Raw genomic sequence first — 16,275 nt, 5'->3', positions numbered from 1 at the left:
AGAATTTTAAGAAATTTATATGATTTGATTCTAAAAAATGAATGTATAACAAGTGTATTTGTATATATTTTGTAACTCGTAGTACACGTCCTGGAATTTGTTTGTCCGGTACAGATTGTTTCGGTACATTCTTGCCAATATAACTGCCTCAGGGCTCTGCTACCTTACATAGATACGGTACTGTTTGTCGCGCATGCGTGTGAAATGTTGCGCATTTCTAGCATCACTGACCGGAAACTGTTCCCAACCGTTACAAACCTATTGTACACTGTTGTACACCATTGTACACTGTACATTGTAGCGGTAGGCGGTAGCGTCTGTAGCACATGGTCTGTAAAATACAACCATTTTGTGCCCGGTACACGTGCGGTAAAGTTAGTAAATCGTTGTTGCTTTGTGTTTCCTGCGCGTTGATACACATTAATTTCTAAAAATGCCAGTGTGTATTGTGAAAGGATGCACAAATAGATCATCGGTGAAGAGTCGCCAACAAGAAGAAGTAGAGAAAACAATGAAAATTACTTTACACGCGTAAGTAACAGTAAAATACAGTGAAACTTGAAACTTTTATTGCACGTCTCATTAATATAATATTAATATACGTAAAAAAGGAATTTCACGTGTTAATTTTAATTAATGGAAAAGCAATGTATGTATTTGTATAATTCATTTTCAGATTTCCCAAATGTCCTACGGAACGCCAATTGTGGTTAAACAGTCTGGGACTCGAAAATTCAGTTGTACCAAAATATCCGGCTATATGTTCGGTTCATTTTAGACACGAAGATTTGGATAGAACATCTTTAAATAGTATGTGTAAGATTAAAGGAGAATGCAATACCATATGTATGTAATATTTTATGAGCTCTTTACATTATACCATGCATTTTTCGAGTGGAATTTCAGATTTTTCTCAAATTCAAATATGTTGATTTTTGGCGTCAAATAACAGCATTGTCAGTAGATACTCTGATGTTTCCGCTACAACTTCCCAAACACTCATTTTCATCGGCTTGGTCGTTCATAGGTCACTAAAGTCTACAGCATATTTAAGGGTGCGCCGGAGCGGAAATAGTAACATTAACAGCGTCAATCGAGGTGAACTACGAAGACAGAGAAGCAGATATGTTTCTCGCAGGAAAGACACTGACAGAGAATATGAAACAACTTGATTTTTCGATCACGCGGGTGGGCTGCATTTAGCGAAGAAGCAATATTTTTTTATGCTCTTTGTGTTGAAATATTCTCTGCATTATTGCGGGATCCCGTACCAAGCCCATTTTGCAATTTGACTCTTGGGACTTTATAAACAATAAAAGTGTATGTTTTTATAGAAGAAATTTTTTTCTGTACACTTTTTACAAATGCTCTTTATGTTGAAATACTCTCTGTATTATTGCGGGTTAGCGTACAGAGCCCTTTTTTGGAAAAAGTGTACAGAAAAAAATTTCTTCTATAAAAACGTACATTTTTGTTGTTTATAAAGTTCCAAGAGCCAAATTGCAAAAAAGGGCTTTGTACGGGACCCCGCAATAATGCAGAGAATATTTCAACACAAAGAGCATAAAAAAATATTGCTTCTTCGCTAAATGCAGTTTGTTTCATATTCTCTGTCAGTGTCTTTCCTGCAAGAAACATATCTGCTTCCCTGTCGCCGATTGGCGAGCGGAAATAGTGATATTTTTGCTCCGGCGCAACCTTAAATGTGAACAAAATCCGAAATTTTACTCGAAAAAGTGTCCGTTATCGCGTGGAATGACCCATAAGTGATATTAATAAGTGTATTTATGTTTATAGGTAAAATTACCAGAAATCAAGGAAGAAAATATTAATGCGTGCGAAGAAATTTTAACTGAGGAGCCTTCAACTTCTGTATGTTCAGATAGCTATAATGTAAGACTTTTACTTTACAGCGTGTCAAATCTAACTGTGCGGCTGAATGTCCCCCGCAAGGGGAAATGACACCGCTGCGCAGTGATAAACTTCACAACGATACGTCACCTGTCAAACGATTCACGTTGCGACAGTTCAGTTAAAAAGTATAGTGACACACAAGTGTATTCACACAAACATATAAACAGTTGTTTTGTATGTTTACTGCTGTAAGAAATAATGGACAGTACGCACTTTTGACGAGGTGTGTACTTTACTGTTCAAATGTTGCGTCCTTCTCTCGTCGAGTGCGGTCTGTGTTTTCTTCTGCGCATCCCTATGAATTTGGTCAACCGCACAGCTACAGTTGACAAGCTTGTACATACTATTTCATTTGAAATAACAAACTCATTTTGTGATAATATTATTATTTTAGACGAGGTCTGCAGTAATAAAAGTAGAAACTGATGATCCAGTTGGATTTACCGAACCAATGAGCATTGACATTAGCGAAGAAATATTAAAAATTGAGCCTGAATTCAAAAATGAACATGTAAGTTTTTACTATCTAATATATACAGTTTAAAATGAAAAATTACGTGGCGTCATGTAATATGGTAAAGAAATGTAAGAGTGAAGGATATTAGAAACTTTAAATATTTATTGAACACAATTGAAAACAACAATATGAACGTAAACTTAATAATCAATAATTGCGTAACTGTAATTCGTGTTTCCGTAATCGTATCGTATTTAACTATTTCGTGGTTTTTTCGAGCAACTAACTTTGTGAACGCGTCTTTCGTAATGAATTCTCGACGTGATGTTTTGTTTGTCTAACTATTTACATTGGTTACGTAGTCAATCGATATAGCATCAATTGACTCACGCACACACACATAAAATACACACATACAAATATTATTACACGCATACAGAAAACATTCAAAATCTCGCTCCTACAGAAATGATAGGTTTATTTATAAAAAAGGAAAAATGACTTTCAATATCTAAATTTCATCAAAAAATCGGTAGTGTGTACCCTAATATGATCATTTACTAACTAGTTTTATTATATTGCAGGTGGGTGCTATATTGCAATCAAATAAAAAGACAGGAAAATTACGGATCTGAAAACAAGTTTGCAGACTCTAAGAAGGAAGAACTTGTTAGAAGAGAAGCAAGTCCATTCTTTGTCAGATATTTCGGATTTCGATGGTGAGTTGTTTGCTTCATTAATATTCACCTCGAGCATACTGCTATATTTGATTTGAAATTTGGCTTAAGGCCGGATCTCCTTTGCGCGTCTCGACGCAGCGTTTTGTTATTCCAGCGTCATTTATAGTGATACTTCATCAGAACTAAAATGATCTTGAAAATTAAATTGCCACCTCGTATCTTTGTCGCTCGTGCCGCCATATTGGAAAAATGGCGCCTAATAGCAGTTTTTTGACAATATCTCCTTTCCGACTCATTTTACGATAAAACCATCTATATACAAAATTAAACTAGAGAAAATTTCCTACAATTTATGTAGTAACAATTTTTATTATAGTTTTGGCGTACGAGCGCCGCAAAGTGTACTTCAACATGCGTTTTGGCTAAAAAACTCATTTCCACATAACCTTGAGGGAAAAAAAGAATTCATTTTCTTATAATTAATTAATTTATCTATTTAAATCCCCAAAAAGCTAAAATCGTGTAGTACGCTACTGTATGTTCGATCGCGTAGATAGAGCTGTCAAAAGAATAAGAAGATCTACATCTTCGCCGACAACTATTACGGAATCGAACGCTGATGAAACACTTATCGCGGTATTGATTATATTAGAGTATTCGCATCTTCCGTGGCTCGTTTGACCACGAAATTCTCAGCTTCAAATTTTGTCTTCAACATTCTAATGAGGCGGTTCTTGTTTGCATCATTCCCCAGGAATGATTTTATTTTCTCGTAAATATACGAAAAACACGCGTTGGTGCAGATGAATAATAGTTTGCGGCGCTCGTACGCCAAAACTATTGATTTTACAAAAAAAATTGTTATGACATAAATTGTAGGAAACTTTCTCTAGTTTAATTTTGTATACACAGAGTAATTCTTCGATTCGAAGTCCCAACACCCGTGTTTCGAACGGACTTCAATAGCGTAGGCAGGCTATTTTTTTATGACTGTACTATACGATACATTATACTCAACAAACAGGCCTTTTTTCAAAGCACGAATTGCAAGTGTCCATGCGTGGTGATTGGCCGCTTCCCGCAGAGGTGATCGAGGCGAGCCAATCCGGCAGCGATCCGGTTTCTCTCCGGATGAGGCGACGGCGAGACAGCTGAGATTCCTGGCTTGGTATCGCCTGTCCTCGTCGGCGCCTCCAGGTTGTTTTTCCTGGGCCACGTCGATTCCTCGCTTCTCTCGGTGTTGGAGTTTACGCCGGCGCCGATCCTTTGTGATCCTTTGATCCATGTATTTTGCTTAAAAATGTTACTTAAATATTTTTAAAACATTAAAAAAACATTGTTAAACTCGTATGAGTAAACCATATACATAATAAGAAATTGAAAAAATAAAGTTTGACGTATGGAAAAAAAAAACCACTATCGACAGGATTCGAACCCCAGAGTATCCGCTCCGTAATCGGACGCCTTAACCGCGGTGCCAACCGGCGATATTGTAAGCGTTGCGAACATTCTGGTATATATCGCACAGAATACAATTTTGTCTTTCTCTCAAATCACATTTTTTAGGTAAAATAATTGCTTGTTTCAGTGTAATAACGCTAAAAATTACTTAATATACGCACACGGTAAAGCCAACAAGTGTAACTTTCCTCCTCACAGCAAAAACGTCGAAAAAATTCGGTTTTTATTGTTTTTGACAATGATGCAGCCGAACAAAAAATCTAAAAAAAATTGACAACATTGCCTGTTATAGTACTTTATCATGGAACCAAACAGCAAAATAGCATGTTTTCATATTTTTGAGAAAAAAATATTTTTCCGATTTTTTTGAGGTTTTTCATTTTTTACGACCACAGTTTGAAACAAAAAAATCTGAAAAAATTCTCAAAAATGCGCCTTGGGATCCAGAATGTGTCACATTTTTTCAGAATTTTAGAACGCATTTTAGACCGGAAAATGCGCCGAAAACCGCAAAATCTATTTTTCCCTGTAACTACCCTCACGGGCAAGCTAGAGGGCTGAAATTTTACTCAGAGGGGTTTTTATTGGCAAGCTTTCGAATGGTTCAATAGCCGTTGAAAAAGCTCTAAGGGCAGTTTTGACCATCTTAATCGGCTAGGCCCTTTCTTTTTCCAGGCTATTGCGCAGGAAGCAAGATTTGGGAAGTTTCTAGCATTAAGTGAATTATCCCCTGGATGCAAGATCTTATAATAAGGCCACATTGGTCCTACTTTATTTTTAACCTTTCTACAATGTCCATAAAAGCTCCAACTTCCTCCCATATTAGCCTAGATTTATGGGCGACTGTCATAGGGTCATCTGTAATAAAATGGATCATAGCAGTCACACCAGTCATTGCAGATTGACCAAGAAGGACAACTGCTGCTGCCAACTCCATATAGCTGTTTTGGAATTGGTAACAGAATTGAAATAAAGTTGTTAAATATATTATATCAAAAGAAAGATCTGAATGATATATTAGATCAAAGGAATGATCATGAGTTAACAAAATAACACGTGTATTACAATATTCGATGAACGATGGAATTTCGATATGTTCGTTGATCGTATCGCGAATACAACAATTTGAATATAATATTCCAGTGAGGGAAAACCCACAGTCTCCCCCCACAACCCATTTTCAATATACAACGAGATCAATGATAAAATGGTACTCTGTGCAACTCACCACTCGAGAACACTACAAATAATATATTATTCGGAACGAAATACGTAGCTTGTGTTCGATCTACTATTGATACTGCTGGAAATACCTGTAAAGAAACTGAAAACACACGCACGGTTATACAATGACAAGATGGCGGAAACCGTTACAATCCCGCGTGTGAAATACTGATATAACGGAACGAATCTATACAAGTTAAAGATCTGACTTTCTAATTAACAATACCAGACTGAACTGGGCAAGGAATGAATATAATATAATGTTTAACGTAAACCGCGCCTTTGCTTGAACAGGGAGGAAATACTTTTCCTTTGTTCTGAACAACTCTAACGGATTTAGCTTACGGACAAAACGACACGCACCTCGCTATTCCTATTACGCTGCGCACATTAACCAATCAGATTTAAGAATTCGGAAACGACCGTTTGTCTTTGTCTGCTATGAAGCGTGTTCTTGTAACCGCTACAGTTTACCCAAATGCCCGGAGTCTTCGTACGGCATGACTGTTCTATGTGATTGTATACAATGCTGATGTCGCCGAGCGATGTGCGAGAGAGAGAGAAAGAGCAAGCATGGATCCTTGACGAGAGTATGGCATGTGTAGCTAGGGCATACCCACAACGATGAACGTTGCTTTTATAAGTAAAGTCGAACCTTGCCTTCTCTTTCTCGTACATTGGTACAAATAGGTTTTTTATTATATAGCTAACGACTAGCGCGCTTCTTCGTTCTAAACGGTAATAACAGATATTGACTTTGAATTAATAATTATGTCCTGGGATCGTATCTTAGATTTATATTTGGACAACGTTGATTCCAAGGAGAGTATGCGTTATCTATATATACATTACTCGCGTTGCTAGAAGAATTAATATTTAACACATCAAAGACCGTGCTGCGATTGATTAGGGAATTCCCACAATGCGAACGCATTATCAAACCGCCGCACAGCCGATGGAAAGAGAAACGATAAAATAACTATGTTCGGAACGTAACAACAGCTTCTCAAGAGTGGAATTCAAAAATTTGAGTGAATCGATAAACCGAAATTTTAATGACCTCACGCGAGTTGCTGTATCATCAATCGTGTCTTTCATTGTTTCAGAAATGGGTGGGGGCCAAAAATTATGAGAGCAATTACCGGGGGGGGGGGAGATTACCTCGGGAGCAATGACCGGGGGGGAAATAGGGGGATCCCCTGGTCCAGAATCCGTATAGACTTACTACTTCCAACGGTACTCAACACATGCTAATTATACCGCAATCAAGTGGTAGTTTTAAAAAATCGACATTCTTAAGTAAGACCAATAAATAGAATGTAATTTTGATTAGTATACGAGAGAACTGGTTGTGTTCTAAATGGGTAGGACCCTATTATGTACAATAAAAAATAACTTACAACTATTTACAAACTAATTTACAACTATTTACAAAATAACTTGCAACTATTTACAAACTAATTTACAACTATTTACAAAATAACTTGCAACTATTTACAAACTAATTTACAACTATTTACAACTATTTACAACTATTTACAAAACGTTTGTTCGTCGCTCACGTCGATGTCCGAGTCATCAGACGAGTTCTACCAGTCGGGGCATGCTTCCAAAACCGAATCAGCTGTGCTGTCGATTTCGTAAAAGCGTTTTTCCTCCTTTATTGCATGGTCAATGAAATGCTTCCAATTTTCGGGGGACACATTTTCGATGGCTTCATCTAGATATCGGCGGACATCTGCCAACTTGTACGGCACATTACGCGCCCTAATAAATTCTTTAATTTTTGCCCATGCACGCTCTATACGATTTAATTCGCAGTGGTAAGGGGGAAGGCGTAGGATGGTATGTCCGCGTTCCTTTGCATACTCGTCTATAACATAATTATTCTCCGGCTGCTTGTATTTTTGGAAGAGTTCTATTAAGCGTATTTTGACATACCGTGGATCTACGGTTTCCCCCTTACTCTCCAGCCACGAGATAATTTTTCTCTTTTTCCACGATAAAGTAGGATAGTATTCCTTCCTCTGGTATGGAGCGTTGTCAAGCACAATGACTGCCCTATCTGCCAGCATGGGCAAAAGGTTCTGAAACCATTTGAAGAATGTCTCTCCATTCATCTCCTGGTGGTAGTCCCCCTTTTTATTTTTGGCCTGGAAACAAAGTAGGGCCCCAGGTACAAACCCGTCTTTTCACCCGACGTGAGCTATTAAAAGACGCCTTTCATTTGACGCGGGAGCAGGTATGTCCGTTGTGAGGCCCATTTCTGCAGCGTTCCTCGGGCAGGTAACAGTCGAATCCACCCATATTTTCCTCTTACAATCGCCGGCGTTGAACCATGTCTCATCCAAATAGTATATTGGACGCCCTTCACATCGAAACTTTTCAATTTCTTCAATGTATCTACAACGTAGTAAAACATAAATTGTTATAAGGGTCTGAGTTTTTTTGGAAAATCATTTTCGAATGTAGACTGTTACTTACCGTTGCCGCCAGGAGATGATGTGGGGTTGATCAATAAACGCGCTGTTGCGTTTCCTCACCACATATTTAAACTCCATGCGTTGGAGCAATCTATAAAGAGTTGTCTCGCTAAACGACGGAAGATTTTCATCGTCATTTACCGCCTGCAAAATCTTCATGTTCGGAATTTCTTTCCGCAGCCAGAAATCATGCACTAGCTTCCTAATGGCTAGCACGTCCGCACTCGACGTCTTTTCTAGAATATTTAGTCGTCGCTTCTTCTTATTCGGGGATGTTACACTCCCTGTTGATTTGTATTCGGACAGAGCTCTTGCAACGCTTTCCCGCCCGATGCCCGTATCCTTCGATAATTTTAGTAACATCGGCTTGTATTTCATTGTCGGATTTTCCGCAATTAAAGTTTTATACAAATTAACTATCATCTGTTTTTTAGCAGATCCGACGAACTACACTGCGGTGCATAACTATAGCACCGTTTAAATTTTTACCCGTTTCAGAATTCAGACTGAAAGTGCGAAAAAATTAATTGTAAAAATCGAAAGGGTATGCAAAATATTGAAGTTTAAATTAATTTTTATTTAAATTCTCCTCTTGTACAAAACGATACAAACAATAGTATGAATTTCACTGTTGCGTAACAATAGCACCACATCAATAACAACAATGATAAACGATTTTAATATCTTGTAGGACCACCTTTTTTTTGAAATTAACTCTAAAACTCTATCTGGTACGCTATCAATAAGTTTCCGAAAAATATCTCTGCTGATTTTTTTTACTAATATCGATTGTAGTCGCCCTTGCCTTCCCCACTTTAGCACGAACTTGAAAAACAGTCACCTGCTCAAGAACTTGCGTATCCCGTGGTAAGTCCAGCTCAACCTTTTGGTTAGCCAGATACCTGATCGTCTCATTCACCAATTCAGGAATAACAGCCGCTGAAATTAAAACCTCAAGAGGCGGTCGGTTGGTGTCATCTCCTCCGATGATCTCCCTCATGACTTTATCATCAATAGGGTGGAGGGACTCACACATGGATAGGGTGGAGTACTTCTCACGTAATTTGTTGATGCTGCGTTCTTGTACAGCCACCATTCCCGTTGTGTTCTTCTTACGAGTGAAGATTTCTTGTTTCTTCAGCTTCGAACCAACGCTTCTTGGTGAGGTCCTTCTTCTGCGGTTCCGTGTTAGTACGATTTTCTGTACTTAGAGTGGATGGTGTAACTGATGTCTCTTCCATGATAGAAAATTTTCTATATCAATCTAAATCGACAACAGTGTTTAACCTAAATAAGTATCACTGGCACTTTTTCCCGGACGTCCATCGACGTCCGCGGCCTTCTCGAGACGCTCTGTTAGGGTGTGCGCATACTAGAGCGTCTCGAGAAGGCCGCGGCCTTCGATGGACGTCCATGCGGCAACAAATCTCTAGCAGGTAGACGGGGAGCAAGGCTCCCTGCCTTCTCGAGACGATCCGCGGCCTTCTCGAGACGCTCTGGTATGCGCACACCTTTTGTCTGTCGCTCTCTCGGTGCGGAAACGTCAGCATTATCCGTCGGCCCTGGTTTCCCGTGGTGACCAGGCGACGGACTGATGGCGGATCGGCCCTTGCGTGACCTATCCCGTGCCATTTTTTGTTTCTCGCGACCTCGAATGCTGGCGGGCGCGCGGCTGGTGTAACGGCCCGCGGTTGTTTGGGCCGTCGTGGCCCCGATGGTCGCGGTTGAATTTGGGCGGAGCCTCCGCATTGCTTGTGGACCAGGTGCCTTTGCGCAAGCCGGTGCATGGGAAATCAACACATCCTAACACTAAAAATGACGCTTCTCCACTATTACAAGTGTGAGTGTATACACTAGTTCCATTGTCCCTCGTGTGCTCATCTCAGATCGGACATCAAGCCTATCCATACCTTCTTGAACCTTCGCTATGTAAGTGCCCCACATCTTCACAAATCTACAGGGTGCGCCATCTCAATCTGGTCGATGGAAGTATTGAATAACTTAGAGAATTTTCAACAGATTTCACAAAGTCGTATTTTTTTATTAAATTTGATTCATTACAATTTATTTTGATTAGTTTCCAAAAACCACATCGATCAAATGTCCGCCTTTATTACTGAGACAAAAATGAGCTCTTTTTTCGGCATTTTTCATTGTATTTGCCAGCGTCTCGGGCGATATCGCTGCGATTTCGGCTCGAATGTTGTTTTTTAGCTCGTCTATGGTCTTCGGCTTGTTGGCATAGACTTTACTTTTCAAAAATCCCCACAAGAAGAAGTCCGGTACAGTCAAATCCGGCGATCTTGGTGGCCAGTCAATATCACCTTTCTTTGATATCACACGTCCTGGGAAATTCCGACGCAAATAGTCCATTGTTGAGCGCGCAGTGTGACATGTCGCACCATCTTGTTGGAACCAAAATTCCTTAAGACCTTTTTCACGCATTTGTGGTAAAACAAAGTGTGCCAACATCCACCGATATCGATCCCCATTGACAGTTTCACCAGCTCTGAAGAAAAATGGTCCAATGATGGTTTTTGAGCAAACACCGGCCCAAACAGTCACTTTCTCGTCGTGCAATGGAGTTTCGTGAATAATATGAGGATTATCGGTGCCCCACATGCGACAGTTTTGTTTGTTGACAGCGCCAGAGAGGGTGAAATGAGCCTCGTCGGTCATCAGAATTCGCTCCCAAAAATCCGGCTCAGCTTCCTTCATTCGACTAACGTTATTAGCGTAAGCCAAGCGTCGCGGCTTGTCAGTTTCCAATAATCTTTGAGTCAACTGCACTTTGTACGGAAACATGCTAAGATCTTGCTTTAAAATCCTTCTCAAAGTGGTTCCACTAATGTTTAATTGCTGAGACCGGCGGCGGTATGAGACATTTGGATTTTCTGCAACACTCTGTCGAACAGCTTCGATATTTTCATTTGAACGACCTGGACGCGGTCGAGCTTGATGTTGGAGGTTAGCTACAGACCCGTGCTCCATAAAATTTGAAGCTAAATGACGGATAGTGTCGCCTTTGGGCGCAGGACGTCCGCGATATTTTTTACGATACGCACGCTGAGTTGACACAACTGAACGATTATTTTTAATGTAAAGCGAAACTATTTCGGCGCGTTCTTTCGGCGTATAGCGATACATGGTTCAAATTGTACCGATATAACCTATACGAAACGTGTTGTACAACGCTGATCGGTTAAAATCTGTCAGAGTTATTCAATACTTCCATCGACCAGATTGAGATGGCGCACCCTGTAGTAGTCCTACATGCACCACTACTGTGCTTCATGTGTGTAACTACCAAATCTCTGTCTGATGCTGACCACCCAACTAACGTACGCTCAGAAAGGTTGAGGGCCTTAGCCAATACTTGTCTGTGCGTTTGCCTGTCCCTCGGGCTTCATTGAAATCTAGCTGCATGTGTGCGCGATCAGGGACCGCCCCCTCACTCCAACTGACAGATTTACGCGTGCTTAGAGTACCAGCACTAATCCAAGTACGAACCCGCAAGCTAGTCACAAACATCGTTGCCAACGCGCACACCAATTTCAAGATATTTAAAATAATTGCCAGCTATGGAATATCTTCGGCTCAAGATCCGTGCGCTGCGCGATCTCCTCGACGACGACTGTGCCATCGATGATTGTGAAATAGGCCTGCTGTTGAGAAAACCCCTGCAACAGATTTCAAATAATTAGACGTTTTTTCGAAATTTCTTTTTTACAAGTTTTTCATCTTTCTACTTACATATTATTTAGTCTCCTCTTTTCGTGTGACTCTTCGATGTTCGAACGATTACATTCAGAGAGCAGATGACGGTTGTAATACATCGTGCTGTTTGCGTTTTTCAATGGTGTTTGTCACAATCTGAAGCGCGAATGCCTTTATGGGATGCGCTGGTCTCCCTACCACTTCCTTTTTACTGATAAGAGCAGCAAAATGGAAGCATCTCTCTCCGACTAGTCTTCAAAGACCTACAATAATCTCCCTACCACTTCCCTTTCTTTTACGAATAGAAAACTCGGTTTTTCTCAATCGATGCTGTAATGCCCCCAATGAAGAGTATCAATCAAATTACTGCAAATATACCGCTTATCGTCGTTCGGACTCAATGCCAATTTTATTTCCGGCATCGAATACTCCTGATGCCGTACATATGCTATACGATTACTGCTAACACCCTTTTCCGTATTATTATGAAGGCATTCGACATAGTCTTCGAAACTTATATCTCGAGCGGTAACGCTTGTCCTGATCCCTTTGATCTTTTTAGTTTCGCGATCGTCGTGCACGCGAACCGCATACATTTTCGAACGAAGCCCTACGAACTCTGTCATAATTTTACCACCGTTCTCGTCCTTCATCAATCCTAGCTGTTTCTTGTTTGCGATCGGAACGTCGTAAACGTTGTTCGCGGCATAATTACTGGTGTCGTATCGATGGATATCACGCTTCCGTGATGTTATGCTTGCTAGTGCCCAGTGTACTTTGCTAGGGACTCGTCCTATCCCTCCTTCTGCTATTCGTTGCCTGCCTCCAGGATCCAGACGTCCAGTACGCTCCGCCGTTACTAAGATGGCTGGACCACCTTTACTATTCTCTATGCTAGGTGGTGTAGTTAGCCAGTCTTTGGCATTCTTCTCGCGGGGGATGAAAATGCGATTTAAGGCGGCTACATCCCGTGCCAAAGCCGCGTTATCGTAGTGGGCGGGCATCACGTCGTCGGGATTGGTCAGCAGATCTCCCTCAAACATCACCCCAGGCAGCGCATTTTCGGCAACGAATCGCTGGCGCAACATCACGTTTGTTCGGGGATTTGCGAGGACCTCAACCGTACGCCTCAAGTTGTCAAAAACGACGCGTCCACTCTCAGGGAGTAGAGCACCGTCTACGCCCTCTAAGTCCTGAGATATTGTAGGAACATAGGAATCAGGTCCCGGGCAAAATTGTATACCTTCATTCTATAAAAAAACTAGCACATCATCTCCACCTCTGCTCTCTCACGTTTTTACAATTTTTTTTTCCTAATTTAAGATTCGGTAGGCTTTTAGCCTTCGCTTTACCGCTCGCAAAGTTTTACTTGGGTTTCGACCCTAAATTCCCTAACTTTATGTTCCTTTTCGCTTAAAAGCCTAATTGTAAAACATTGTATCACAGGTGCGTGAGGTAACGCTATTGCTACAAGAATAATACTTATGTCACCCCGTCGTGGGGTCGGCGATCAGTCTGGTCCTCTCGGGGAAAACGGAATATATATATATATATATATATATATATATATATATATATATTGTCACGCCGTTCACCGTTTCTCGACAGAATCGGTGACCGGACTCGGGAAATTATGGCCTAACGGCCGGGCCACGCTCGGTCGCGCGAAACGTGGTCCTCCCGGGACAAACAATCACTCGCGTATTCGAAATCGTTCGCTCTCGAGTGTTCGAAATGGAACCTACGGGCGCCAGGCACGTGAACGTGCCACACGAAGGCAATCGGCATTCAAACTCGAGAGATCACTCTTCCGAACACGCGAGGATTGCGCGACCTGGGATAGCGATAGAAGGATCCAGGATTTCACGTGGGAGTAAGGACGGGGCATTCCCCGCGACGGGAACGTTTCTCACAGGGAAAGAATGAACCGAGACGTTTTACGGCAGACAAAGATGGTTTATTTTCTCGGAAACTAGCGTTGACAGGCCACCGGCACGAGCCGGCGGCAAACAAGATGGCTGCCGGCGCGATCTCGATACTATCTGACGGTTGTTCGGTCAATCGCGCGTAATGTTCCCGGTTCGCGTCGGACTCGGCGGTCACAGGATTCCGCGTGATTATTACAAGCCTGGAAAGGCACGATTTCCGCCGAGTCCCGATAGAATACGCGTCACAATACGAAGAGACTAGGCGAAGGCGGCAAACACGTGGCGAGATCGAAGCGGGCGCGTCGCGTCGTCCCACCGTGGAACTCCCGAGGATCGTGACTCTAAAGGGCCGCAACCGAAATTCGTACGTCCCGCAAAACCACTCGGGATCGCTACGACACACTGCTTCGGCGCCGGCTCGAGAACACCTGTCTCGGACCCCGGACGCGCCGAAGCACTTAGCCCGCGCAAATAGGTTCGAGAACCTTCCAAAAGACGTCCCGAGCCAACACGAGCGATCACAGAACTTAATACGCAATATTCTGACCGGTACTTACCAAACGGCACGGCTAAAGCCCGATAATGGCGGTCGTAGCACAGTTCGTTTGACGACAACGCGGTTTGAAAGCACGTGCGTACGTAACTTAGCTCTTCGTCCTAGTGACCCACTTCGCGTCGGCTCGGAACGCGGAAACGGGGCGTCCCCCACTACTTCCTCATCTATCCTCGCTGCTACGACGGTCGGACCTATCGCGTGGCTCCTCGCTACAGGGCCGAATTCAGGGAATTCGGACCCGGGCCTTCGACAATTGTTCATTTTCTCGGGGCCGCGTCCGATAACGCTGCGGGGGCGATGGGATGGACCCGAGCTATTCCGGGTGAGCTCTCGTGGCTTCTCCCGGGTGAGAGTCGGCAAGGTTGGGCGGCTGAACGTCCCTTCGAAATCATTTCCTCGTCGGCATCTCCGGGTTGGTGAATCCGAGCTCGGTCCAATCCCCGCTGTCTTCTTCGTTCGCGCCGTTACGTGATAGGTCGGCCGGGCGTCTTCCCGTAATGGCTTTCGCCAATTAGCAGCTGCGGATAGGTGTCGGCTCCCCTTGCAAGGGAGCAGGTCCTGAAACTCCGTGTCGCGCCCAGCGGCGCGACATTCAAATGCGATAAATTTTCCGCCGCTGGAGGCCGGTTGTCTCCAGGGAGATCGATCGCTACGCTCGCTTCGATTCGTATCGGCTTGCGAGTGACCCGGTCTCGGTTAAGAGGGTTCGGACGGACGTCGGCAAAGCTGCCACGTCACAATATATATATATATATATATATATATATATATATATACACACACACACTAGAGCTGTGACTTATGAGATACTCGGGTACTCGGGTAAGCCATGAGATACCCGGGTAAACGAAAATCACCCGAGTACCCGGGTATCTCATGAGATAGTCGGCTACCCGGGTATCTCATGAGATAGTCAGCTACCCGGGTATCTCATAACTGGCTACTAGAGGTATCACTATCCGAGCTGAATTTCGGTTATGATTCGATCCTATTATTCTGTGTTCTGTTCGGCCGAAAAACGTACAATGTATGCAAGCAACTATATCAATGACAGAGTGACCGTAAATTAACACGTACATATATGATAAAACACAAAAATTGTTCGGCATAATCGGGCAATTATTATCGATATATCGACCACTACACTGATTTCGATGATTTTTTATTGTGGTGTACAAATCGACATTTTGAACAAATAGTGTTTGTTATTTAAACAATTATTTAAATACATTTTTATGCTGCACATATGTATACAAAATTGTTTATATACTAATTATTTAAATTATTATTATTATTATTCATTTTTTAACAAGTTTTTAAATAAATAATTTCTTATAATGCTTACAATTTTATTTGTATATTTACTATTTCAATATGTATTTATTATTTACACAATTATTTAAATACATTTTTATGCTACACAAATAATGTATACAAATTTGTTTACATAATAATTATTTAAATAGTTTTTAATTATTATTTATTGTTTAAACAATTTATAAATAAATTAATTTTTATAATGTATAAAAACATGTTTTATTCGTTATTTTCATTATTATTCCAATAATAATTTATTGTCAAATAATTGTTTAAATAAATAACTTTTTGAATGGATGAATATAGAAATAAATTGTAAAAATTTATTTATTCAAACAATTATTTTCACAATAAATTGCTATTTAAATAATAATTCAAATAATGAATGTAGAAATAAATTATAAAAATTTATTTGTTTAAACCAGTGGTGAGCAACCCGTGGCGTATTGTGGGTCAAAAGTGCAAGGTGGAAGACTACTCGCGGGCCGCAACCGGCAACGAACGCAATATTATACATATGTATACTTTGTTGCGTCGC

General features: G+C 41.3%; 2 protein-coding genes across 4 annotated transcripts in view; both read left to right on the top strand.

The window, feature by feature from the left end:
• Positions 1–213: 213 nt before the first annotated feature.
• Positions 214–2,427, top strand: LOC143211345 (uncharacterized). Of its 2 annotated transcripts, none has more exons than XM_076428887.1 (4): positions 214–531; positions 677–846; positions 1,798–1,872; positions 2,309–2,427. In XM_076428887.1, the coding sequence occupies exons 1-3, from the start codon at positions 434–436 to the stop codon at positions 1,830–1,832; spliced, it is 303 nt and encodes a 100-aa protein (XP_076285002.1). In that variant the 5' UTR covers positions 214–433; the 3' UTR covers positions 1,833–1,872; positions 2,309–2,427. The 2 variants fall into 2 exon arrangements, 1 of the variants encoding a protein (XP_076285002.1); XR_013009440.1 differs by having other exon boundaries at positions 219–531; positions 1,798–1,893; positions 2,309–2,421.
• A 560-nt stretch (positions 2,428–2,987) lies between these two features.
• Positions 2,988–16,275, top strand: part of LOC143211335 (uncharacterized) — a 125,330-nt gene continuing 112,042 nt past the window's right edge. For both annotated transcript variants that reach the window (XM_076428872.1, XM_076428871.1), the window contains exon 1: positions 2,988–3,090. The gene's annotated coding sequence lies outside the window, so the exon portion shown is untranslated. The remainder of the gene's footprint in view (positions 3,091–16,275) is intronic.

This window comes from Lasioglossum baleicum, chromosome 8, assembly GCF_051020765.1.
Source record: "Lasioglossum baleicum chromosome 8, iyLasBale1, whole genome shotgun sequence".
NCBI lineage: Eukaryota > Metazoa > Arthropoda > Insecta > Hymenoptera > Halictidae > Lasioglossum > Lasioglossum baleicum.
The sequence above is the reverse complement of the archived record's forward strand: the minus strand, read 5'-3'. Positions and strand labels throughout refer to the sequence as shown.